Source organism: Dipodomys spectabilis, unplaced genomic scaffold (genome assembly GCF_019054845.1).
Source record: "Dipodomys spectabilis isolate Male_0828 unplaced genomic scaffold, ASM1905484v1 ptg000175l, whole genome shotgun sequence".
NCBI classification, from domain to species: Eukaryota; Metazoa; Chordata; class Mammalia; order Rodentia; family Heteromyidae; genus Dipodomys; species Dipodomys spectabilis.
In genome coordinates, this window is record NW_024870852.1 from 10,688,645 (window position 1) to 10,716,337 (window position 27,693).

Here is a 27,693-nt window from a genome sequence, read left to right on the forward strand (position 1 = left end):
CGTGTGAGGTCATCGCGCGGGCGGGCGGGCGGGGTCGGACGGTTTGAACGAGACGAAGACGGAACCTGAGCCGGGCGCGGGTAGTGGACGCGGTTCCGCTGAGAGCCGGTGAGTCGACTAGCGGGCCTGGGGCGGCGGCTGTCGGGTGGGCACTGTGGGGCTGGGCCTGGTAGGCCTCGTAGGCAGCTGCTCCACACAGCGACGCCGCTCGGGCCGGGTGGGGGGAAGGGCGGGGCTGTGACCCGGCCCGCGCGGCCTGGCCTGGGGGGGCGCGCGTTCCTCGGTGCCGGGGGGTGGGGGGGCGGGCCTTCGGGCCGGAAGTGCGGGTTGCTGCGGGGCGGCGTGGGGGCTTGTAGGCGGTGGGGTGTGGAGCTCGCCCTGTGGCGCGGGAGGTCCTGCGGCTATTGGGCTGGGGAGGGGGTGGGGAGTAGGAGATTGGGTCTTGGGCGAGGTGTTTGTTGGGAGGGGGACCCTAGCCCGAAGTGTGTGTGTGTGTGTGTGTGTTCGTGTTCGTTCGTTCGTGTTCTGGGTCATGGGCCAGGTGGGCCTTGCGCCCATGGGGTGACGGTATTTCCCTGCAGCCCTGGGTTCGATTGATTCCCTGCTCTCCGACCTTGAGGAGGTGTTGGTCCTCTCTGGGCCTCAGCTTCCTCATCTCGAAAATGGAGACGGAATTATAAAGTAGGGAAGTCTTAGCGCGCGGTGTGTGGCAAAACATAAGCCCGCTCTTCGGACTCCTTTTTCATCAGGGTGTTTGTGGCATCCTCCCTGTTAAGTGCTGGCTTTACACTCGAGTGTAGGCAGGCAAAGACATGCTCGCTGGAGTCTACCTGTGAGGGGAGAGCTAGGAAATAACAAAATTAGTACATGGACAAGACCTTTTCTGTAATTACTGGGAAGACAGTATGACCCGGTGAGAGCAACAGGGCTTTCTTTCCTGACTTCTGCATCTCAGCTGCCCTCAGGTGCTGCAGGGCAGAGCCTGACCTCTGCCCATTGTGAAGATGAGGGTCCTGAGGCACATGGAGGGAAGTTAGGTGAGGCCTGGCATCCACCTCTTTGATGGGATGTCTCTCAAATAATAAAGATAGCCCCTTGTTAATTATCACTTGTGTGTCAGGCCTTGTGTCAGATGCTTGATATGGCATTATAAACTGTTTTTAAGAGATGGTATCTTCATTTTCTTTGCAGTGCTAGGGATCAGTCCCAAGGCTTCTCACATTTTGGGTAAAGTCCTCAGCCCATCTTCATTTATATAGAAAACTCTGAGACTGAGCCATGACCTATCTTCTTGTTGCCCAGCTAGTGACTGGACCTGCATGTGTAGAGTCCAGACTGCTAACCTCTAAATTATTCTTTCTCCTTCAGGTCCAGAACTAGAAAGCACTCTGTTGTGGAGTTTCAAACTTACATAGCACAGTTTGTGGCACATAGGGAAGCTTGGGATATAGTATGCTTTTCAGTTAGGTATTTTCACTTAGATTCTCATTCATCTTCACCACCACTTTGTGCAGGAGATAATGTTTTACCCATTTTATGGGTGAGCCATTAGCAACCAGAAAAGAAGGTGTTTTAGCCAAGTCATGTAGCGTTTTTTTGGTGCTCTCTCCTTCCTGGATGATTCTTGAGATAAAAGCCAACATTGAATCAAAATGAATTAGTAAGCCAGATAGTAGAGCTGGTGAAGGTGGAGAGAGAAAGACCTGGGTAGGTAAAAGAGGGCAATTTTTTTTTAAATTTTAATTTTAATATTTTTATTTTTTGAGTCCGGTCGTGGGGCCGGAACTCTGGGCCTGGGCTCTGTGCCTCAGCTCTTCGGCTCAAGGCTAGTGCTCTACCACTTGAGCCACAGCGCCACTTCCAGCTTTTTTCGTTTTGCTTATGTGGTGCTGAGGAATCGAACCCAGGGCCTCATGCATGCAAGGCAAGCGCTCTACCACTGAACCACCTTCCCAGCCCCCAAGAGGGCAATTTTTTTATGGTGGATGAAACCTGGATCAAAGAGAGCCCTTTAAAGGGTGAGGTTTGTGTGGTAGTCCTGGATCTTTGCTTGAGGCCAACCAGTTGAATTCTTACTGAGGATGAGTGGGAGCTGTAGCTCTGAGAACTCTGCTGTCTCCCCCCCCCCCCAGTCCTGGGGCTTGAACTCTGCGCCTGGACGCTGTTCCTGTGCTCTTCAGCTAAAGGCAAGTGCTGTACCGCTTGAGCCACAGCACCACTTCTGGTTTTTTATTGGTTTATTGGAGATAAGAGTCTCAAGGACTTTTCTGGCTTTGGACCGTAATCCTCAGATCTCAGCCTCCTGAGTAGCTAGGATTACAGGCATGAGCCATTGCCTCCTGTGTTTTGACTGCCCAGAAGAGCCAATTAATTGGTTGAGTCAGTGGATGTTTATTTCATGTTCACAGGGAGCCTAATCCTAAGTATTTAGTGGCTGCAGAGTTTGTGGGGCACATAAGACCAGATATTAATGTATTACTAATGAAAGAGTTAAAATTATACGATGATGAAAGGCCATTAACGTTTTCTGAGTGAGGGTGTGGTTAGTAGACAGGTGGCTGTACTATGCTCAAATTTTTGGTAGCATGACACACAAAATACCCGATATATGAATGAATATCAACCAGCTAGATTGCAAGTGCTCAGCCTGGGACCATGTTTTTTTTTTGGCCAATCCTGAGGCTTGAACTAAGGGCCTGTCCCGAGCTTCTTTTGCTCAAGGCCAGCACTCCATACCACTTGAGCCACAGTAACAGTTCATTTTCTATTTATGTGGTACTGAGGAATCGAACCCAGGGCTTCATGTATCTAGGCAAGCACTAACACTGAGCCATATCCCCAGCCTAGGACCATGCTTTTTTTGGGTGGGGAGGGGGCCCGGTCGTGGGCCTGAACTCTGGGCCTGGGTGCTGTCCCTTGAGCTCTTCAGCTCAAGGCTAGCGCTCTACCACTTGAGCCACAGTGCCACTTCCAGCTTTTTTTCTTTTTGCTTATGTGGTGCTGAGGAATCGAACCCAGGGCCTTAGGCATGCAAGGCAAGCGCTGTACTACTGAGCCACCTTCCCAGCCCAGGACCATGCTTTTTTATTTGGAAGTTTCTCTGTGGTACTTGATAATAGCATTCTGTACACAGTATGTGATTCATTGATTTGTTCATTCAGGGTTAAGTGGGAGAGATTCTTGAATTTGTGATTCAGAAGGTTCTTTCTGGCTGCTGTGTAAAAACAGATGGAGCCTGTGAGACTAATTTGAGGATTTATGTTTGGTCTCAACGAAAGATGGTGTGTAGTAGGTCTCAGGCACTGTTTTTGGCACTGGAGATAGGGTGAATGAGAGAAAGCATCTACTTTGGACATGGTGGTTTATTTGCTATAGTGCTAAGTATCTTATATACCTTCTCATTTAAAATCTCTCTGTAATCCTTTTTTAGATAGATTGTGTTAACTGGGGTAACATTGAGTTGAATTCACTAAATTTTAACAAATTGTCCAAATTCACACAATGGGTGGTCTTATTTAAACCCAAGTGCTCAGTTTGGTCTGAAATTCTTAATTTTCTGTTGAGTGGATTGCCTCTGGGCCCACATCTATTCTGGGGATAGTTTAAAAATGAATTGATATAGCTGGGCACTGGTGGCTCATGCCTGAGGCTGAGATCTGAGAATTGTGGTCCGAAGCCAGCCCAGGCAGAAAAGTCTGAGACTCTGTTTTTTTTTTTGGTTGGTTGTGGGGCTTGAACTCTGGGCCTGGGCACTGTCACTGAGCTCTTCAGCTCAAGATAAGCACTGTACCACTTGAGCCACAGTGCCACTTCCGGGTTTTTGGTGTTTAATTGGAGATAAGAGTCTCATAGACTTTCGTCCCTGGGCTGCCATTGAACTGAGATCCTCAGATCTCAACCTCCTGAGTAGCTAGTATTACAGGTGGGAGCCACCAGTGCCCAGGCTGTGAGACTCTTACCTTCAATAAACTACTCAGAAAAAGCCAGAAGTGGTGCTTTAGCTCAAGAGGTGGGATCACTAGTGGTGGATCACTAGCTTTGAACACAAAGAGGCCCAGGGATAGCGTCAAGGCCGAGTTCAAGCCCCAGGACTGACTGGCAAAAAAAAAAAAAAATTGATGTATCAACTTAGTGTAGTAATCCCAGTCATAGAGGTCTGAATGAAATGCTTTGGAAATTTAGGGGTTAATTTTCTAGTGGAGTCTAGGAACTGGATTGTATTGGTCTCTTACATAGCATTTTTCTGTCAGGTGATTTTAGAAGTATAAGAGTGTTGATGGTTTGCTTTCTGGAAAACGTTGGGAGATAATTTTTTTCTGACAATTTTTTTTTTTTTCCTGGTTGGTTGTGGGGCCTGAACTCTGGGCCTGAGCACTGTCCCTCAACTCTTCAGCTCAAGGCTAGCACTCTACCACTTGAGCCACAGCACGACTTCTGGCTTTTTCTGCTTATGTGGTGCTGAGGAATAGGAACCAGGGCCTCATGCATGCAAGGCAAGCACTCTTATCACTGAGCCACTTTCCCAGCCCTTCTGGCTTTTTTTCTAAAAAACTTAAACAGCTTACATATCTGGTGATGGAGCTGGCTTGGTCCTTGATGCCATGTGTATCCAGTGGCTGGGTGTTACTGAGCCACAGGACCATGATCTTGATTTAGCAGATTTTGATTGATGTGCTTTTACAACTGTCCTGCAATGTCCAGGGTGTCAACAAGTCTGATCTGTTCTTTTTGCCCTCATTCATATAAAGTATTAGCCCTATTGTTATGCTAACCTCTTGATGGAAATGGATCTGTGTTCTGGAGAGGCAGCTCAAGGCTAGCACTCTACCATTTGAGCCACAGCACCACTTCAGGCTTTTTCTGCTTATGTGGTACTGGGGAATCAAACTCAGAGCCTCATGCATGCAGGGCAAGCATTCTACTACTGAGCCACTTTTCCAGCCCCCAATTTGTTTTTCTTCTGTGCTAGTTCCAGTACTTTGTGCTCTTTGTGAACTCTAAGCTAGATGCTGATGGCTCACACTTGAAATCCTAGCTCTTCAGGAGGCTGAAATCTGAGGATTGTGGTTCAAAGCCAGCAGGAAAGTCTGTAAAGACTTCTTTTGGTGGTTGAGGAGTTTGAACTCAGGGTCTGGGTGCTGTCCTGGACTTTCTTTCCTGGGCTTGCTTTGAATCATGATCCTCACACTCCTGAGTAGTTAGGATTACAGGCATGACTTGAGACTTTTTTGTCAGTTGTGGGGCTTGAACTCTGGGCCTGGGCACGGTCCCTCAGCTCTTCAGCTCAAGGCAAGCACTCTACCACTTCAGCCACAGCTCCACTTCTGGTTTTCTGGTGGTTTATTGGAGATAAGAGTCTCTCAGGGACTTTCCTACTCAGACTGGTTTTGAACTGACATCCTCAGGTCTCAGCCTCCTGAGTAGCTAGGATTACAGGTGTGAGCCACTGGCGCCCAGCAAAGTGCTCACTACATTTCTTTTTGTGTGTGTGTGTCTGTGGTGTGAGTGAGATTTGTGGCCTTGAACTAAGGGCCTGGGCACTGTCTCTGAGCCTCTTCATGCTCAAGGCTAGTGCTCTACCATTAGAGCCACAGTACCACTTTAGGTTTTTGAGTGGTTAGTTGGAGATACCAGTCTTGCAGGGACTTTTCTGCCAGGGCTGGCTTTGAATGGTGACCCTCGGATCTCAGCCTGTATAGCTAGGATTACAGGCCTGCAACCAGCATCTGGCTCTTGTCTTAAATGAGACTAGTTAAGCTTGGTGTGTGCCGGTAGTGGGCTGAGGCAGAAGGATAAGTTGAGGCCAGCATGGACAACATAGACTATGCCTCAGGCAGGGCCTTTTCATGCTAAGCAAAAACTTATCACAGAGCTACATTTCCAGCCAGAAGCATAGATACAGTCTTTAAAGAAAATTTGAAGCCGGGCGCTGGTGACTCATGCCTGTAATCCTAGCTACTAAGGAGGCTGAGATCTGAGGATCATAGTTCAATGCCAACCTGGGCTGGGCAGTCCATGAGACTCTAATCTCCAATAAACCGCTCAGAAAAGCAGAAGTGGAGCTGTGGCTGAAGTGGTAGAGTGCTTGCCTAAAGCTCAAGAGCTGAGGGACAGCGCCCAGGCCCAGAGTTCAATCCCCAGGATCGACAAAAAAAAAAAGAAAGAAAGAAAGAAAGAAAAGAAAAAGAAAATTTGAGAAAGAATTGAGAAATGGTGCCGGGTGCCGGGTGCCGGTGGCTCACACCTTAATCCTAGCTACTCAGGAGGGTGAGCTCTGAGGATCACGGTTCAAAGCCAGCCCGGGCAGGAAAGACCGTAAGACTCCTATCTCCAATAACCAGAAAACCAGAAGTGGTGCTGTATCAAGTGGTAGAGCGCTCGCCTTGAGCTGAAGATCTGAGGGACAGTGCCCAGGCCCAGAATTCAAGCTCCAGGACTGGCAAAAAAAAAAAAAAAAAGTCCAAGCTTTCTAACTCAAACATCAAACTGCTTACAGCAATTTTCTTTAGATGGTGGACTTTTTTATATTACCATTTTTCAATTCTTTTTTTTTTTTTTTTTTTTGTCAGTCATGGGGCTTGAATTCACTGTCTCTGAGCTTTCTTTTTGCTCAAGACTAGCATTCTACCACTTGGGCCACAGCTCCACTTTTGGCCTTTTCTGTGTAATGTGGTACTGGGCTTCATGCATGCTAGGCAAGCACTCTACCACTGAGTCACATTCCCAGTCCTGATGTTAGACAATTTATTCCAGGCCATCTTTTTTTTCAGTCGTGGGGCTTGAACTCTGGGCATGGGCACTGTCCCTAAGCTCTTCAGCTCAAGGCAAGCACTCTACCTCTTGAGTCATAGCACCACTTCCGGCTTTCTTGTCGTTAACTGGAGATAAGAGTCTCACTGACTTTCCTGCCCAGGCTAGCTTTGACCTGTGATTCTCAGATCTCAGCCTCCTGAGTAGCTAGGATTATAGGCATGAGCCACTGGCGCCCAGCTCAGGCCATCTTTATGCATGGAAGTTGTCTAGGCTTTTACATGGAACCTGATGACTCTAGCTTGGCCCCTAGAGTATGGAGGCCAGGCTTAAGAATTGAGTATTCCCACAGATTTGTTCTTGAGCATGTGTAATGCTTGCCCTCTCTTGCATGTACACCTGTAACACAGTCCTTTATGTGTTTCTCACATGTAGAAGATGGCAGTGAACGTATACTCAACGTCAGTAACCAGTGATAACCTAAGTCGACATGACATGCTGGCCTGGATCAATGAGTCTTTACAGTTGAATCTGACAAAGATTGAACAGTTGTGCTCAGGTAAGAGAAATCCATGAATCCACTTTTCTAGGGTTCTTTGGGAATGTTCAAGCCTGTATGTAACAAAAGAATCACCTAGAGACCATACTGCTGCTTCTCAACCCTACCCTGCTTTATCTTCCAGAAGGAACTAGAATTTTAAAATCTTAAAAAGAAGATTCTCTGGCCTGTGTGTCTATCCACTTTTGCTTGAGGCTCAGCCTCAGCCCCACTCTGCTTTTGCACAGCCATATTTCATATACTTTATTTGAGGACAGTAATTTAGATGTGTTCTAGTTTTGATTATGATTATTATTTTGGTTTCTTTTTCTTTTTTTTTTGGTCAGTTGTGGATCTTGAACTCAGGGCCTGGGCAATGTCCCTGAGCTTTTCTGCTCAAGGCTAGCACTCTACCACTTGAGCCACAGCACCACTTCCGGCTTTTTCTGCTTATGTGGTGCTGAGGAATCGAACCCAGGGCCTCATGCATGCAAGGCAAGCACTCTACCACTGAGCCACCTTCCCAGCCCCTATTTTGGTTTATTTTTCTTTGCTGAGGATTGGCAGGGCCTCACATAATAAGCAAGTGCTGTGCCATTGGAAAGAACCCCCAACCCTCTAGTTTTTAATACTAATTCATCAGCGATGTTTGTTAACCCCAAGAAACAAAACTAACATCAGGAAATGCCATTTCAGCCACAAGTTTATAAAACTAAAGTTTATCAGAGAGGGAATAGTGATTTAACCCAAGAATAAGAACATTTGTTCTGGTATATACTAACTGTGTAATGTTTAGGAAAAGTAGTGGGAAAAAAATTCTTAAAAATGGCATGATTTAGAAAAACTATTTGATTTATTTTTTTTGTTACCTTTCTTTATACTATGTGTCTACAGTTGTGTGTATATGAATGTACGTATTTTTTCCCAGCTTTTTATTTTATTTTATTTATTTATTTTTGGGTCTGGTTGTGGGGCCTGAACTCTGGGCCTGGGCCCTTTCCCAGCTTTTTATTTTTTTATATATTTTTATTGTGAAAATACTGTACAGAGGGGTTAAAATTACATGGGTAAGGGCTTGGAAGGTGGCTCAGTGGTAGAGCGCTTGCCTTGCATGCTCAAGGCCCTGGGTTCGATTCCTCAGCACCACATAAGCAAAAAGAAAAAAGCTGGAAGTGGCGCTGTGGCTCAAGTGGTAGAGCACTAGCCTTGAGCTGAAGAGCTGAGGGACAGTGCCCAGGCCCAGAGTTCAGGCCCCACGACCAGACCAAAAAAAAAACAAAAAAAAACCCAACTACATGGGTAAGATAATGAGCACATTTCTTATCAAGCCTTGTAGCCTCCTGCTTTGTTTCCTCTTCCCATTGTAAAGTTCATTTTTGGACATAACGACTTGTACATCTCATAGTTGCAATCTTTCCCAGCTTTTTAAATTTAACATATTGGGCTGTGAAGGTGGCTCAATGGTAAAGCACTTGCCTTGCATGCATGAGGCCCTGGGTTCGATTCCACATAAGTAACACATAAGCAAAAAGCAAAAAAAAAAAAAAAAAAAAAGCCGGAAGTGGTGCTGTGACTCAAGTGGTAGAGCACTAGCCTTGAGCTGAAGAGCTGAGGGACAGGGCCCAGGCCCAGAGTTCAGGCCCCATGACTGAACAAAAAAAAAAAAAAATATATATATATATATATATATATATATATATATTGTGAATATTCTCTAGGATTGTATTCAGTGATTTGGAAAAATATATATATATATATATATATATATATATTGTGAATATTCTCTAGGATTGTATTCAGTGATTTGGAAATACTTATTTTGAATGGCACTGTGATCTTAAATTCTATAGATTTGATGGAGTTGTTTGATCTCATCCCAAGTTTTGGATATTCGGGTTGTTTCTAATTTTCTTCTTCTTCTTTTTTTTTTTTGGGTCCGGTCTTGGGGCCTGAACTCTGGGCCTGGGCGCTGTCCCTCAGCTCTTCAGCTCAAGGCTTAGCGCTCTACCACTTGAGCCACAGCACCACTTTCCGGCTTTTTTCTTTTTGCTTATGTGGTGCTGAGGAATCGAACCCAGGGCCTCATGCATGCACGGCAGGCACTCTACCACTGAGCCACCTTCCCAGCCCTCTAGTTTTCTTTTTTTTTTTTTTTTTTGTCGGTCGTGGAGCTTGAACTCTGGGCCTGGGCACTGTCCCTCAGCTCTTCAGCTCAAGGCAAGCGCTCTACCACTTGAGCTACAGCGCCACTTCCGGTTTTCTGGTGGTTTATTGGAGATAGGAGTCTCACGGTCTCTCCTGCCCAGGCTGGCTTTGAACCTCGATCCTCAGATCTCAGCCTCCTGAGTAGCTAGGATTACAGGCGTGAGCCACCAGTGCCCAGCTTCTAGTTTTCTTATATGTAATGATAGTGTGAAAATATTTTAACATGTCTTACCTCTTTATATCCTCAGTGACTTGTAGAAGTACTAGAACAAAGAGTATAAACATTAGGCTCTTGGTAAATTATTTCTCATAAAGGTTTTTTTTTTTTGCCAGTCCTGGGGCTTGAACTCGGCCTGGGCACTGTTCTTGAGCTTCTTTTGCTCAAAGCTAGCACTCTTCCAATTGAGCCACAGCTCCATTTCTGGCTTTTTCTGTTTACATGGTACTGACGAATTGAACCCAGGTTTTCTTACATGCTAGGCAAGCACTCTACCACTGAGCCACATTCCCAGCCTTTCCCATAAAGGTTTTATCAGTCTGTTTTGTCCCATCTTTTGTGAGTTCTTCTGACTATCCTTGAGTTCAGACATGGTAAAGAAAGTCATGGTTATAAAAATTGTATCTTTAATAGATAGGAGTAAGGTCAGGAATATGCCAGAAAAAGAGATGTATGTCCTGTTTCTGTTTAAATACTTTTCTTGGGGTTGGGGATATAGTTCAGTAGTGAAGTACTTGTTGAACCCAAACAGCTTATTTATTTAGCTTTGGGTTCAGTTTGAGTTTTGGGAGCTGGTTGTGGGAGATGGGGGAGGGGGGAAGTAGAAAACGGATTCTTATTGACAGAGTAAAAAATCAAGAAAAATTTTAGCTGAGAACTACACTTGTAATCCTAGCTATGAGAAGTCAGCATGAGGAAAAAAGTCTATGAAACTTCTTTTTTTTTTGCCCATCCTGGGGCTTGAACTCAGGGATTAGGTACTGTCCCTGAGCTGCTTTTGCTCAAGTGCTCCACCACTTGAGCCACAGCTCCACTTCAGGCTTTTTTCTGAGTAGTTTATTGGAGATAAAGAGTTTCATGGACTTTTCTGCCTAGCCTGGCTTCAAACCACAGTCCTCAGATCACAGATCTCAGCCTCTCCTGAGTACGATTATAGACATGAGCCACTGGCTCCTGGCTACTTCTTTTGTTTTGTTTTGCTGGTTAGTTTCTATGGCAGTCTCTGCTGGCCACCAGCAAAAAGCTGGAAGTGGAACTGTGGCTCAAGTGGCAGAGTGCTAGCCTTGAGCAAAAAAAGCTCAAAAACAGTGCCCTGAGTTCAGGCTCCAGGACTTTTTCCCAAATTATTGGATTGTCTTGCTCCAGCTGGCTTTGAATTGTGATCCTTAGATCTCAGCCTTCTGAGTAACTAGGATTACAAGTGTGAGCCATCAGCATCCAGCTCCATTCAGGCTTTTTGCTGGTTAATTGGAGATGTAGAGTCTCACAGACTTTTCTACTTGGAGTTGGCTTCAAATCACAATCTTCACAAGCCTCCCAAGTAGTTAGGTTGGCTCCCAGCTCTTCATCTTACTTTCATTTATTTATATTATTTCTCCTGTGAGGTGTAATAACTGTCTTACAGTTACTAAGATGTTCAGATGGAGGTTCCCTATGAAAGTATACAGTTTTTGTTTTGTATTTTTGTTTTTTGGGCTAGTACTAGGACTTGAACCGTGGGCCTTGCACTCTTGTCTTTTTTAGTCAAGAGTGGTGGTTTACCACTTGAGACATACTTCCACTTTTTGCAGGTTAATTGGAGATAAGTGTCTCCCAAGACTTTTCTGCTAGGGCTGGCTTTAAATTATAATCCATAGATCCTCAGCCTCCTGAGTAGTTATGATTATAGACTTGAACCACTGGCACCCCAGCAAGTATCAGTTTAGTAAGCCTTATTTTCTTAATCTTAACAGGTAATTGGCCTTAGGCTTGTGCTGCTGTTCTCCCATTTTAGTTTCTTCAAAATTCATCTTCATGTTCCTATTTATTTAAGGTCTTTAAAGTACTTGTTTGCCCTGTGATCTGTGACTAATTGGGAGTGAGGTCATCCTTGTCTTAATTGGAGACATTTTCACTAGCAATTTCTTCCTAGAGTTACTTCCCTCTTCCTATAAATATACTCTAGGTATAGCTCTAGTTAATTGGAAAATACTTTTTTCCTGTGTAGATAGGTTGTACATGTATCATTCTGGCTCCAGGTTTATCTCATTCAGATAGGAGTTATCATGGACAGGCCTGGGCATAAAGATGCTTCAGTATGCTCTGTGCCATGTTTGAATGTGACTTAGACACATCTTTGGTATTATAATTCTCATGTATAAACTATGGTAGTAGTACCTGCCCCATCTGTTTGGCTGTATGAGGGTTCCTTGTAGTAATAGCTCTTAGGTATTGATTATGTGACTGACCTTGTAGGTGAGTAATCTTGGGAGGGAACACATCTTGTTTTACAGATAGGGCATTGTACACGGGACACAGCCTGTTTTTTGTTTTTTGTTTTTGTTTTTGTCAGGGAGTTTGAAGTCTGGGCCTGGGCGCTATCCTCAGCTCTACAGCTCAAGGCTAGTACTCTACCACTTGAGCCACAGCGCCACTTCTGGTTTTCTGGTGGTTAATTGGAGATAAGAGTCTCAGGGACTGGGGGAGGGGGGGGGAGGGAGGATTGGGTGGGGGGGGCCGGGGGAGGCTGGGAAGGGATGGGAAGGGGAAACAAAGGAGGAGGCTACAATGCTTGATAAGAAATGTACTCATTATCTTGCCCATGTAATTGTAACCCCTCTGTACAGTATTTTCACAATAAAAAAATTAAAAAAAAAAAAAGTCTCACGGACTTTCCTGCCTGGGCTGGCTTTGAACCTTGATCCTCAGAGCTCAGCCTTCAGTAGCTAGTATTACAGGCATAAGCCACTGGCACCCAGCTCAGCCTGATTTTTGAACCAGGATCTTTATGACCACCTCCCTTCCTTTCCTCCTTCCCTCTCTCCCTCCTTCCCTCTCTCCCTCCTTCCCTCTCTTCCTCCTTCCCTCTCTCCTTCAGTCCTTCCTTCCTTCCTTCTTTTTTATTTTTATTGTTTTGGTTGTGCGTGGGTGTTGTCCTTGAGCTTTTTTGCTCATGACTGGGCCTCTACCACTTTGAACCACAAACTCCACTTCCAGTTTTCTGGTGTTTAATTGGAGATGAGAGTTTCATGGACTTAAATGTCCAGGCTGGCTTTGAACTGCCTCTGAGTAGCATTACAGGCATGAGCTATTGGTGCACAGTTTAGCTGGATGCATTGTGTTCTGCTTCTGTTCTTCCCAGTATGAGACCACACAGAAGGAGCTGCAGATTCTGCCCTGAGAAAGGCTTGTAGTCAGGGTAGTGAAGTCAGAGAAAAGGGGCTTCCTTGGCTCCCTATGCTTTCTAAGGCCCAAGGAAGATTTCTATAATTTCTAGTACTAGTGCCTGATCCTTGTTTTGCTTTAGATAAACAGGATCAAGAAGACCAGAGGGGCTGGGAATGTGGCTTAGTGTTAGAGTGCTTGCCTAGCATGCAAGAAGCCCTGGGTTTGATTCCTCATTACCACCCATATAAACAGAAGAAGCCAGAAGTGGTGCTATGGCTCAAGTGGTAGAATGCTAGCTTTTGAGCAAAAGAAGCTCAGGGACAGTGCCCAAGCCCTGAGTTCAAGCCCCAGGACTGGCAAAAACAAAAAACACCGCCTCCCCCCCCCCCCAAAAAAAAAAAAAAACAAAAAAAACCCAAAACCAAAACCTGGAGTTTTCCACAAACACAAGATTTAAAAGGTAGTAGTAATAGGTTCTTCTTAGGAGAGGGCAAAGCTCTGAGGTCCTTGTCAATGTGCTGGCTGCCTGTGAAGTGGATGCATTTTGTCATCACCATGAGCTCTAAGCCCCTAAACTGCAAGGAGCCTTTGCTTGGCTCTGGTAGTGAGAAAGATGAGTCTGGCCCAATGTTCCCATTTCATAGTTTTACTTTTTTTTTTTTTTTGGTCAGTTGTGGGGCTTGAGTGTTGTCCCTCAGCTTTTCAGCTCACAGCCAGCGCTCTACCACTAGAGCTACCGCGCCACTTCCAGTTTTCTGGTGGTTTATCGGTGATAAGAGTTTCACGGACTTTCCTACCTGGGCTGGCTTTGAACCTCGATCCTCAGATCTCAGCCTCCTGAGTAGCTAGGATTATAGGCGTGAGCCACCGGCGCCCAGCTACCATAGTTTTACTTTGGAAAGATACAATGATCAAAGAAAAAATTCTGGCCACAGAATTTGTTTGCATGAGAAAAGCATCTTTTTTGTCAAAATAGTTTGCTTCCATTCTGAAGGTTAATTTTGAGAGGTTTTTTTTTTTTTTGGTCAGACCTGGACTTGAACTTGGGGCCTGGGCACTGTCCCTGAGCTCTTTTTGCTCAAAGTTAGCGCTCTACCACTTTGAGCCACAGTGCTACTTACATTTTCCTGGTGGTTAATTGGTAAAGAGTCTTAGAGACTTTTTCTGTATTGGATGGCTTTTTGAACTGTGATCTTTAGGTCTAAGCCTCCTGAGTAGCTAAGATTACAACTATGAGTGCCCAGTGCCCAGTTTTAGTGTCCTGTTGGAGAGTATTGTTTTTCTGAAAAGTTCCTGCTTTAGCCAGGTGGCTTAGTCCTTTTAAATTATATTTTAGTTACATACATCCTTCTCCTGAGCACTTTAAGGCATCCTGTTAGAAGCTCCCTGAGTTTTAGTTACATCCTGTAAATTAAAGCACATCCTTTTGCAGATTGTAAACCTGAGCTCATCCACTCCAAGCAGAGGGTGAGGCCCAGCTAGGTTAGGGATAAAAATGGAGCAGCCTGCCTGGTCTGTCTGTCCAAGTTTTGAGGGTTTGGCACACTCTTCAGCTGAAGTAAACTTTGCCTTGCCAAGTTAAGTTTCCTTTGAGTTGGTGTCCTTATACCTATGTGATACCTTAACATCTGAGATTTTGTTTGTTTTTATTTTTTATTTTTTGGGTCCGGTCGTAGGGCCTGAACTCTGGGCCTGTGCGCTGTCCCTCAGCTCTTCAGCTCAAGGCTAGCGCTCTACCACTTGAGCCACAGCACCACTTCCGGCTTTTTGCTTATGTGGTGCTGAGGAATCGAACCCAGGGCCTCATGCATGCAAGGCAAGTGCTCTACCACTGAGCCATCTTCCCAGCCCCTTTATTTTTATTTTTATTTATTTATTTTTGGTCTGGTTGTGGGGCCTGAACTCTGGGCCTGGGCACTGTCCCTCAGCTCTTCAGCTCAAGGCTAGCGCTCTACCACTTGAACCACAGCGCCACTTCCGGGTTTTTTCTTTTTGCTTATGTGGTGCTGAGGAATCGAACCCAGGGCCTCAGGCATGCAAGGCAAGTGCTCTACCACTGAGCCACCTTCCCAGCCCTGCTTTTTTTTTTAATTGGCAGTACTGTGTTAGAACTTGGCCTTGTGCTGGTTAAGCCGATGCTCTACTTGAGCCATAAGAATTCTAAAATATTTTATAGAGTCAGTTACTAGTGGCTCACACTTGTAATACTAGCTATTTAAGAGACAGAAACCACTGGGTACAGGTGGTTTATGCTTGTAATCCTAGCTACTCAGTAGGCTGAGATCTGAGGATCACGTTCAAAGGCAACCCGGGCAGGAAAGTCCGTGAGACTCTTATCTCCAATAAAAACCACTAGAAAACTGGAAGTGTTATTGTGGCTCAAGTGGTAGAGCACTGGCCTTGAGCTGAAGAGCGCAGGGACAGCGCCTAAGCCCAGAGTTCAAGCCCCACAACCGACCCCCCCCCTTCCAAAAAAAGAAAAAAATCTAACCACAAATTCTAAGTTTTTGAGCTAAACTTTATTCTTTACTGTTATTTCTTCGAGTTACAAGGTGATTTCACTGGGAAATGTTCTATAGAAATTACTCTTGCATTGATAGTTGTAAAAATTCAACTAGGTAGAGTTTTGTGTTAAAATTGTGCTGGGGAGGAGGGGAGGAGAGAGGAGAAAGGATTGCCAGTGGTGTGGATGGCTCATGTCTGTAATCCTAACTGTCCAGGAGGCTGAGATCTAAGGATCATGGTTGGAAGCCAGCCTGGTCAGGAAAGTCCCTGAGACTCTTATCTCCAATTAACCAGCAAAAAATTGGAAGTGGAGCTGTGGCTCAAGTGGTAAAGCACTATAGCCTTAAGTTAAAAAAAAAAAAAAAGCTCAGAACAGTGCCCAGACCCTGAGTTTAAGCCCTAGGACCAGCACAGAGCCTCCCTAATCCCCCCAAAATAGACCAAATTCTTGAGTCTCAGTTTGTGTTATTCTTATTACTATTATGTTTTAAAGTTTTTAAATTGTTACTATGAAGGTGATGTATAGAGGAGTTACAGTTACATAAGTCAGGTAATGAATAATGAATACTTTTTTTTTTTGGGTCCAGTTGTGGGGCCTGAACTCTGGGCGCTGTCCCTCAGCTCTTCAGCTCAAGGCTAGCGCTCTACCACTTGAGCCACAGCGCCACTTCTGGCTTTTTTTCTTTTTGCTTATGTGGTGCTGAGGAATTGAACTCAGGGCCTCATGCATGCAAGGCAAGTGCTCTACCACTGAGCCACCTTCCCAGCCCTGAATACTTTCTTTTTGGACAGTGGCATCTCTTCTCTCATCTCTCCTAGTTGTCACCTCCCTCCCAAGTTGTATAGTTCATTTTCAGGGTAGTATCTAGTGAGTACTATTGCTGCATTTGCTCACTTTTTATTTTTTTGGTGTGGGTATTAATCTCAGAGTGTTGTACCACTTAAGCTACACCCTAATTCAAAACCAGTTTTCTTAATAGAGTCTTGAAAGTTGACTTTGAATTCAAGTGATAATGAAGCTTTTGGTTTTTGTAGGTCTGCTTTATAAATTTTAAAGTTATATTTGGTATAAATAGGTCTGAGTCAGTATGCTTCGTGACAGTGTTTATTGTATGTTTGTTACTGTTGTTCATATAGGTGCTGCCTATTGTCAGTTTATGGACATGCTATTCCCTGGCTCTATTGCCTTGAAGAAAGTGAAATTCCAAGCTAAGCTAGAGCATGAATATATCCAGAACTTCAAAATACTACAAGCAGGTTTTAAGAGAATGGGTGTTGACAAAGTAAGTATATTTTATTCCTTCAGCTAGGTTTTTCCTTTTTTTTGTTTGTGTGCCATTGTTGTCTTGCTGGGTACTCTTTATTAGTCAGGGCCTCTTGCTCTCTTTTAGGTTATTCATAATTCATTGTATATGTGTATGGTTGGTTTGTGCTATAAATGTCTTGCTATGTAGCCCAGGCTGATGCCATACTTGATCTTTCTTCCTCAGTCTCCTGAGTACAGGTATTATAGGTATTCAGTACCATGCCTGGCCATAGATTTTTTTTTTCTTTATAGTAGAGTGGCACTTTTATCACATATTAAAATGTGTGGCTTATGTAAAATTGACATTTTTTTTTGTTGGTCATGGGGCTTGAACTCTGGGCCTGGGCGCTGTCCCTCAGCTCTTCAGCTCAAGGTGAGCGCTCTACCACTTGAGCTACAGCACCACTTCCGGTTTTCTGGTGGTTTATTGGAGATAGGAGTCTCCTGCCCGGGCTGGCTTTGAACCGCGATCCTCAGATCTCAGCCTCCTGAGTAGCTAGGATTACAGGCGTGAGCCATCAGCGCCCAGCTAAAATTGACATTTTTGTTGGTGATGTTAGGTGTAGGGCTTGAACTCAGGCCTTGGGTGCTTCCCCTAAGCTTTTTTGCCTAAGGTCCAGCACTCTACCACTTTGAGTCACAGTGCTACTTCTGGTTTTTGGTTAATTGGAAATAAGAGTCTCACAGATTTCTCTGCCTGGGCTGGCTTGGAACTGTCAATTCTCAGATCTCAGACTCCTGAGTAGGTATGATTACAGGCATGAGCTATTAGCCCCTGGTGTATATGTAATATATATGATGTTTGTTGTTTTGTCATTTCAGATTCCTTTTTATAAATTTGAAATATTTTAAGGGGTTAGTGCTAAGTTCTCTAAAATATTTTTTCTACCTTTGACAGAGTTTTGTAGTGATTGACCTGTGGATAGGTTTGATGCTTGCCAAAAACCCTTTGCTTTGAACTAAACAGTCTTGATTTTTCTTTACAGATAATTCCTGTGGATAAATTAGTAAAAGGAAAGTTTCAAGACAATTTTGAATTCGTTCAGTGGTTCAAGAAATTTTTTGATGCGAACTATGATGGAAAAGACTATGACCCTGTAGCTGCCAGACAAGGTCAAGAAACTGCAGTGGCTCCCACCCTTGTTGCTCCAGCTCTGAATAAACCCAAGAAACCTCTTGGCTCTAGTGGTGCAGGTAAAAAAACACCCTCAGGAGTCTAACTCTCATTTCCTGCAGGAAATAACTCCCTTTTATTTTTTCCCCTCTATCTCCTTACTTTATCCTGTCATCCTAAAATAAATCCTTGCTAAAACGTTACAAAAACCAAACCAAACCAAAAACATCCCTTCCTGACCTCATTTCTAGTAACTCCTGGTAATCTCATTTATTCCAAATTGAATCAGAATTTTTTGGCATTTTTTGCTGTTAGGCCTTGTACATGGTGGAGGGGTGCTCTTAATACCGAGCTATATATACCTTCAGCCTTTAATCAGAGAGTTTTTGTTTTTGATACTGCACCTTGAACTCAACTTGCTACATGTTGAACTAAGCCTTGAACTCTTGCTTGGCCTTTTTGCTCATGGCTGGTGCTCTTACCACTTGAGCCATATCTCTAGTTCTGGCTTTTTTTTTGTCGGTCTTGGGGCTTGAACTCTGGGTCTGGGTGCTGTCCCTCAGCTCTTTTTCTTTTTTTGGGGGGGAGAAGGGGTCCGGTCGTGGGGCCTGAACTCTGGGCCTGGGCGCTGTCCCTCAGCTCTTCACCTTAAGGTTAGCGCTCTACCACTTGAGCCACAGTACCACTTCCGGCTTTTTTTCTGCTTCTGTGGTGCTGAGGCACCCAGGGCCAAATGCATGCAAGGCAAGCACTCTACCACTGAGCCACCTTCCCAGCCCACGTCCCTCAGCTCTTCAGCTCAATGCTGGCACTCTACCACTTGAGCTACAGCTCCACTTCCAGTTTTCTATTGGTTTATTGAAGATAAGAGTTTTACGGACTTTCTTGCCTGAACTGGCTTTGAACTGCGATCCTTAGATCTCAGCCTCCTGAGTAGCTAGGATTACAGGTGTGAGCCACCACCTGGCTTAGTTCTGGCTTTTTGAAGGTTAATTGTTGATAAGAGTCTCACCAACAATTCTCTGATTTGAGTCTCCTGAGTAGCTAGGATTATAGGCATGAGCCACTTGCACCAGCTTAATCAGTATCAGTATTTTTTGAGCAACAATTGGTTTGAGAATCTCCACAAGATAGTCCTAGGGATGTGGAAAAAATGTGCTTATGTTTTGTCATAAAGCAGATCTGTACTTGTTCTTTGTAGCTCTAGGTGAGCCCTTTGGCATCTGTGCAGCATTTTCCTCCCCTATAGAATGGGAAATTTATTACTTGCCACAGAAGTTATTCTTGAGTTCCGAATGAGTTACTATATGCTATTTGGCAAAGCTTTTAGTTATATGGAATAGATTCCTAAGGTTGGCTCACATAAGTTGCTTTAGTTATATAGAAAATAAGGGCATGTTACAGAACCTTCGGAAGTTAAATATACTATGTAGTAGGATATGACTTGAGTAAGTATGACTTGCTCTGATGTTGACAAGATGTAGAAGGCAGAGGGAGGTGATTTTCAGGAATTAATTGGCTTAGTAGGTTTTCCAAGATGTGTTTATAGTAGTATATTCATGGGATATGCCATGTGGGGGCAAGGTTGGTGTTCTACCAATCTTGTCACTCCTTTTCCATATGGCAAGAAGATTAGTTAAGGTCCCAGAGTACCCTGAGAGAGGCTGGTGAATTTGGGTAGAAAGAATGGGTGCAGGGCTGGGAAGGTGGCTCAGAGTGCTTGTCTTGCATGCATGAGGCCCTGGGTTCGATTGCTCAGCACCACATAAGCAGAAAAAGCCAGAAGTGGCGCTGTGGCTCAAGTGGTAGAGTGCTAGCCTTGAGCTGAAGAGCTGAGGATCAGCGCCCAGGCCCAGAGTTCAGGCCCGACAACCAACAAAAAAAAAAAAGAAAGATAGAATAAAAAGAACGGGTGCGTTGAGTACTTAAGAAAGCCAGGCGCTGGTGGCTCAGGCCTATAATTCTAGCTACTCAGGAGGCTGACATCTGAGGATCATGGTTTAAAGCCAGCCCTGGCAGGAAAGTCCATGAGACTATCTCCAATAAAACCAACTGGAAGTGGCGCTGTGGATCAAGTGGTAGAGGGCTAGCCTTGAGCTGAAGAGCTGAGGGACAGCACCCAGGCCTAGAGTTCAAACCCCATGACCAACCAAAAAAAAAGACCTCAAAAAAACAATTGGAGATATTATACCTTCACCCGTGTAAAGTGTTTGTATTTATTTAGTGTATTCAAAGAGTTATGTCACCATCACCACAATTTTAGAACATTTACATCACCTAAAAAGAAACCTCTTGTTTGTTCTATTGCAGTCACTTCTCATTTTCCCCTAACTCTCTGGAGAAACCACTAATCTGTTTTCTGTCTGGATTTGCCTATTCTGGATATTTTGTGTAAATGATATAGAATGCAAGATCCTACCTTGCATTTGTGGTCTTTGTGTCTGGGTTCTTTTACTCAGTGTATCTTCAAGTTTCCAGTGGTAAGAATGCTATACCATTTAGTTACACTTCATTTTTATTGGAGCATAATATCCCATTGTATGTCTATACTTCATTTAGTTATTCATCAGTTGATGGTCATTTGAGATGTTTCTGCATTTTGGTTCCTATGTTGCTGTGAAGATTCATCTATAGTTTCTATGTGGACGTGTTTTCATTTCTATATGTATTGTGGAGTAGAATTCCTGGGTCACATGGTAACAGTCTTAAACCTTTTGCAGAGCTAACCTTTTGAACAGAGTCACTGTTTTCCAAAGTGGCTGAACTATTGACAATACCATGAACAGTATTTGATGGTTCTAATTTCCTAGTTACTGTATGATTTTATTCTTTTTTTTTTTTTTTTGGTTGGTCGTGAGGCTTGAACTCTGGGCTTGGGCACTGTCCCTCACCTCTTCAGCTCAAGGCTAGTGCTCTACCACTTGAGCCACAGCGCCACTTCTGGCTTTTTTCTTTTTGCTTATGTGGTGCTGAGGAATTGAACCCAGGGCCTCATGCATGCAAGACAAGCGCTCTACCACTGAGCCACCTTCCCAGCCCCTGCTTTTATTCTTTAATTGTGTAGAATGGCAACTGCTTAGATAACCTTTACATTTCATATTTTAGATGCTGATAACAGTTAAGTGGAGACTTACAATAAACATTTTGTCTTCAGGAGAAAAATGCCAAAGAGAACTATCCAGAGAAAATATCTGCTACTGTGGGCAAAAAGCCTGTGGTTATTTTGGCTTGTTGGGAAGATTAGATATTGCTTCTCTCTCTCCCTCCCTCTCTCTTTCTCTCCTCCTTTCTTTCTTCTGTAATGGGGCTTGAACTCAGAGCCTGGGTGCTTTCCCTGAGTTTTTTTTTTTTTTTTGTACTCTCCCCCACCTCCCCAGCCCAGCTTGGCTTTGCATTGTGATCCTCAGATGTCAGCCTCCTGAGTAGCTAGGATTACAGGCATGAGCCACTGGTGACCTGGTGCCTGGCACTTTTTTCTCTTTTTCTTTTTTTTTTTTTTGTGCCAATCCTAGAGCTTGAACTCAGGGTGAGGGGTCTGTCCCTGAGCTTCTTTCTCTCAAGGCTAACACTACTACTTTAGCCACAGCTCTATTTCCAGCTTTTTGTTAGTTAATTTGATACAAGAATCTCACGGACTTTGCTGCTCAGGCTGGCTTCTAACTGTGATCCTCAGATCTTAGCCTCCTGAGTAGCTAGGATTACAGGCACGAGCTATCAGAGCTGTTTTGTTTTTGTTTTTTTTTTTCCTTGATGCTGCTAGGTAGGTGCTCTTACCACTTGTGCCATTCCTCCAGTGCTATTCTTGATTATTTTAATTTACAGATTCATTAACTGGTTTATTGCTTCATCTGCTTTAAGTACTGAGAGAAGTCTATAGGTTCTAGTTAGTGAGATTCTTCTCTAACCCTTCTAAATACCTTCTAAAAGGAAAGTATAATTATAGTAGTGATAGTAGATTATTTCAGTCTTATAGATGTCTTCCTTCTTTTTTTGAAAAAATAAATTTATTCAAGTGTTGTATAGAGGGTTATCGTTTCATAAGTCAGGCAATGAGTACTTTTTTTTTTTTTTTTTGCCAGTACTGGGGCTTGAACTCAAGGACTGGGCATGGTCCCTGAATTTCTTTTGCTCAAGGCTAGCACTCTTATTACTTGCCACAGCTCCACTTCTGGTTTCTTCTGTTTGTGTGATAGTGAGGAATTGAACCCAGGGCTTCATGCATGCTAGGCAAACGCTACCACTAAGCCACATTCCCAGCCATGAGTCTATTTTTTGGGGGGACAGTGTCACCCTTTCCTTCACTGTCCCCCAGTTTCCTCTTCCCATCCCTGTCCACAGGTTACATAGTTCATGTTCTACATGGTGTCTACTGAGTATGACTGTTGCATTTAAGATTTGCCCCTTCATTTCTGTGTCCCCTCTTTAGCCCCCCAAAAGATAGAAAAAAGAACAAAACAACAAAAAGCAAAAATAAAACTACTGCCACCCCCCCAACAAAAACCCTTAATGTTTCCATTTCCTAGAATTTATTTTGATAAATAGTATGTTAAGTGTTCAGATGTGTTATGCTTTTGGGTTTCTCCTCTATGACTGACTATCCTCCTTTAGTCTCATCACTGTGTATGCCTTGAGTTCTATATCCCCTTTAGGAAAAATTTTTGACAGTATTGGAGTTTGAACCCAGGGCCTCATGCTTTCTAGGTAGATATTCTGGTTCATGAGCCTTTTTTAAATTCTTAGTTATTTTTCAGGTAGGATCTTGCATTTTTGCCTGGGTTTGGCCTCAGACTGCAATCCTCCTCCCTATGGCCTCTGTGTATCTGAGATCTGAGGCAAACTACCTTACTGATTGAAATGCTATTTTGTCAACTTTTGGCCCAGGCTGGCCTTGAATTGTGATCCTTTCTGTCCTCACCTTTCCAGTAGCTGTGATTTATAGATGTGAGCCACTGCACCTGACAACTTCTTCATTCATCTAATCTAGGGATACTGCAGTTATGAGTTAGGAGGGTTCTAGTTTTCCTTATGGGGTACAGAAGCCACTGGTAGCAGCTGGGATTGTGATAGTCTTCTAGCAGGAAGTTTGCCTATTAGCCATGTAGCTGCCTTTTTGTGAGTTTTGTTGGGATAAGTTAATGTGGCTCACCTGTACCTCCCATAATGGCTGTGGGCCTCTTTCAGATGATAGTCTGTTCACCACAGCAGAGAACAAGCCTTGCTGGAGAACTTACTCCCAGCACAAAAGAGTGCCGCTAAAATTGGTACTTTAGTGGCTCAGGTAGAGCAATCCGTGAGTAAAAGCAAATGTCAATATTGAGTTTGAGTCCTGGTATTGGAGAAGGAATAACAGCAAAAAAAGACACTTCAGCCTGCTGTCAGGATGAAGAACTTTTTTTTTTTTTTTGGGCCATTTTTGAGGCTTGAACTCAGGGCCTAGTCACTGTCCCTGAGCTTTTTGCTCAAGGCTAGCACTCATCCACTTGAACCCAGCCTCACTTCTAGCTTTTTGTGTTCATGTGGTACTGAGGAATTGAACCCAGGACTTCATGCATGCTAGGCAAGCATTCTTCTACCACTAAGCCATATTCCAGTCCAATACTTTTTTTTTTTTTGTCCTCGTCTGGGGCTTGTATGACTGGGCAGTGTCCCTGAGCTTTTGTGCTCAAGGCTAGTGTTCTACCATTTGAGCTATAGCTCCACTTCAGGCTTTCTGGGTGATTAGTTGGAGATAAAGAGTCTTGAGGATTTCCTGCCAGGCTGGCTTGAAACTATGAACCTCAGATCTCAGCCTCCTGAGTTGCTAAGATTACAGGTGTGAACCAGTGGTACCTGGCAAAAACCACTTGACAAATGGGTGTTGTTTTGCAGGCTGGTGCTTTCTAGCATTTGCTGAACACCTGTGGAAAGCAGTTGGTCAAAGCCTTCCCTTACCATCTTGTGGATTTCTGTTTGTTTTTGAAATGTCTCTTAATGTTTAATCCTCTCAGCTCCACCGAGGCCCATTTCAACACAGAGAACTACTGCGACTCCTAAGGCTGGCCCAGGGGTGGTGCGAAAGAATCCTGGTGTGGGCAACGGGGATGATGAAGCAGCTGAATTGATGCAGCAGGTGGGCACCTTCTATGTCCAGGTTGTGTCACTGTGGAACTTCCATGATACAGGGATCAGGGAGACTTGACGCCTTCAGAACAGACCTTGACACACAGCTCTCCTGTGGGAGCAAGCCTGGGGATGGCCAAGCATTAGGTGTTCTTCTGATTCTAGTGTGACAGAAATGTAATGTCTGTTTGGAAACCAGTTGTAGAGTAAAACTCTGTAAGATATTTTTGGGATGATCTCAGGTTTCTGGGATCCATAAAGTCAAGGATATAGCAGGGTTACTGTGTATCTTGAGTTTTCACTTGCCCAGCCTACATGCGTCTGGCTTCAAGGCACAGGTCAGTTACATCTGAATGGGGAATTGAAGTTGTTTGTTTAACTGAGGTTTATAGAAAGTTCTTTTACTCAACATTGACAATTGTAATTATTCATTGCAATTACTCTGGGCAAATTGCTGCTAAACATTAGGGAGAATACCAAGACATGGAAGACATGTCCTGCACCTAGAAATGTAGTTGGGGAAGATTTACTTGGTGCCAGCCTATGATCCAGTCCCAGGTGAGGATTATGGAAAGTGATGGGTTTCGGGTTCTACGTCTGTGTTTGTCCCAGGCTTCTTTAGGTTTTTTTTCTTTCCCCATTTTTAGTTTTAAGAGTTACTGAAATGTTTTGATTGCCCTTTCCTGGAAGCAATTATAGTTAGGGTTGCCTTGAATTACTCAATTGTTTTACTGGGACTGAATGAAGATTTTCAATGTTCAATTGAATAGGGTTTTTAATCTGTGTTTGAGTTTGATCAGAGACCATATCTTTTGGGCTAGAAGTATGTCTGATACTTTATTGATCTACTAATGTCAGGTATCTCTCCTCTTTTAATGTTTTATGCAGGTCAAAGTATTGAAACTTACTGTTGAAGATTTGGAGAAAGAGAGAGATTTCTACTTCGGAAAGCTAAGGAACATTGAATTGATTTGCCAGGAGAATGAGGGGGAAAATGACCCTGTATTGCAGAGGATTGTAGACATTCTTTATGCCACAGATGTACGTGTTCATATGGAGATATTTTCTTTAGCCTTTTAAAAAATAAGCTATATTAAGCAGCACATATTGTAAGTTTATATTTGGTGATGTGAGATCAGATAAAGTACAAACATTTTCAAAAGTTTCTTGAGGTACATCAGGCACTGGTGGCTCACACTTACAATCTTAGCTACCCAGAAGGCTGACATCTGAGGACTGAGGTTCAGAGGCAGCCTGGGCAGACAAATGTGGGAGAATCTTACCTCCAGTTAGTCAACAAAAAGCTGAAAATGGAGATATGGCTCAAGTGGTAGAGGACCAGCAAAAGCTAGAAGTGGAGGTATGGCTCAAGTGATAGAGTACCAGTTGTGATTTCAGGCAACTGTACCAGCACATGTGTACATGCTTTCACTCACACAACTTTGAGGGTAAATGTGATGGTTCTCTCTTTTGCCTTTAAGAAGCAGGTCTAGGGGCTTGGAATGTGGCTCAGTGGTAGAGTGCGTGCCTAGCATATATAAAGCCCTGTGTTTGAATCCTTAGTACCACATAAACAGAAGTGGTGCTGTTGCTCAAGAGGTAGAGTGCTAGCCTTGAAGAAAAGAAGCTCAGGGACAGTACCCCAGGACTACTGGGGCCAAAAAGAAGCACTAGTCATTTTTTATTTTTTTTCTCAGTGGTGGGGCTTGAACTCTGGGCCTAGGCACTGTCCCTCAGCTTTTCAGCTCAGGGCAAGTGCTCTACCACTTGAGCCACAGTGCTACTTCCGGTTTCCTGGTGGTTAATTGGAGATAAGAGTCTTACGGACTCTCCTGCCAGGACTGGCTTTGAACCATGATGTTCAGATGTCAGCCTTCTGAATAGCTAGGATTATGGGCATGAGCCACCGGTGCCCAGCAACACTAGTCACTTGTGTGATATGTGCTTGATATGTGATAGACACAAGATATCTAGGTAGAGAGGCTTTTAGTATGAGGAAAGTGAGCCACAGTAGAAATCAGTCATATTCTTGGTTGAGTAAGTTTTCTCCTTGCATTTTCCCTTTTCAGGAAGGCTTTGTGATACCTGATGAAGGGGGCCCACAGGAAGAGCAAGAAGAGTATTAACAGTCTGGACCAGCAGATCAATATTGAATTCTTCACTCCAAAATCATGTGCTTAACTGTAAAATACTCCCTTTTATTATTCCTAGAGGATTCACTGGTTTCTTTTCATAAGCAAAAAGTACCTCTTCTTAAAAGTGCACTTTGCAGAAGTTTCACTCCTTTTCTGATAAGTTTGAGTTAGGAGCTTATACCTTGTAGCAGAAGCAGTATTAACATCTAGTTGGTTCACCTGGGAACAGAGAGGCTGACCATGGGGCTCAGCGTGTGGATACTGGTCACACTGAATTGCTGAAGAAGGTGTTTGGTGTAACACTGAGGTGGCACCCTCAAATAGAGACATGTAAAGACTGAATTGAATTTTAAGCTAATGTGAAATCTTGGCAAAGAACGTTTTAATAAATGCCTTAAGAGTATTTAAAATATGCTTCCATATTTCAAAATAGAACATGTAACCTGACAGGAGATATTATGTGTCTGACTTTGTGTCTGGGAAGGAGGGGCCAGACTTTGGGACCTTTATAGCCTGTTGTGTCAGGCCTTACAGGGCTGCTTGAATCCTCACAGGCCACACCTTTGGCCCCAAAGTGGAAGTTTAAAAATTGCTCTGTAAGGCCATTTGGTATCATTGGCCAGATGCATCCCCGCTACTAGCAAGTGGCATGGTTGCCTGGGTGAATGGTGTGTTTCAGTCCTGAGATGGTTTGAGGTGAAGACCTAGATTTTCATTGAGCAGTCCTCTGATTTATTCAACTATCTTTGGAATTGCTTTGCATTGTGTGTTTTTGGGAAATGAGATACCCCCCCCCCCCCTTTTTTTTTTAAATCTAACAACTAGTTTTGGGAACTTGCCCACATCTCTGGGATTCAAATGGGAATTGTGTCCCATTTTACTGTTTTTTAAGTTTACATTGAACATATTTCTCTTTTCTGCTCCCTTTGTCCACTGGGAGCTCCTCTTTGGCTCCTTAAGTTTGCTGCTTAGTGTTGGAAGTACAGCAGGCAGGTGATCATGCTGCAAGTTCTTGCTGGACCTCTGGCAAAGGGAGTGATCTTTGACGGCCAGTTACCTTGGGATCTACAAGGCTGGGGTGTTTTCCATATCTGCTGTTCACAGCTCTCCACTGTTATCTGGATACTTTGCCAGTGCACTAATCTCTTTGGAGATAAAATTCACTAGTGTGTTACTAAATGTCATATTTTTTTTTTTTGCAGAAGATACAGTACTATGTCTGAATTAATTATTAATATTTAAAAGATTTCATTCCTTCTCCTTCATTTGCTTTGCCCATGGCCTAGTCAGTCCCTTTGTTTGGCAGAATTCTGCAAAATGTATTTCACCCACTACTGAGATTGTTCAGTCCCTGATGTGTTTGTATTGATTTGTTTCTGGTGGTAGCTTGTCCTAAAATGTGTGTAGAAAGCAAGGTATTTTATGATAAAATTGTTGTGTAGTGCATGCTTTGCGTGGAATTCAGAGGGAAACCCAGATTCATTGATTAACAATGCCAAAAATGCAAGTAACCAGCCATTGTTGAAAGGACAGTGGTGCTATTTCTCTTTTGTGGCCTTTTATTAGACTTCTGTTGCCCGGAAATCCATTTTATTGGGAACCCATTTTCCACCTGGTCTTTCCTGACAGGGTTTTTTTCTACTTTAAACAGTTTCTAAATAAAATTCTGTATTTCAA

The 27,693-nt window shown here is 43.8% G+C and overlaps 1 protein-coding gene across 1 annotated transcript; it reads left to right on the top strand.

Moving 5' to 3' along the window:
* On the top strand, positions 1 to 27,693 carry Mapre1 (microtubule associated protein RP/EB family member 1). Its single transcript, XM_042694441.1, has 7 exons — positions 1 to 108; positions 7,186 to 7,309; positions 16,500 to 16,645; positions 17,655 to 17,862; positions 23,770 to 23,891; positions 24,770 to 24,922; positions 25,951 to 27,693. Exons 2-7 carry the CDS (start codon positions 7,189 to 7,191, stop codon positions 26,005 to 26,007), a joined length of 807 nt encoding a protein of 268 aa, XP_042550375.1. The 5' UTR covers positions 1 to 108; positions 7,186 to 7,188; the 3' UTR covers positions 26,008 to 27,693.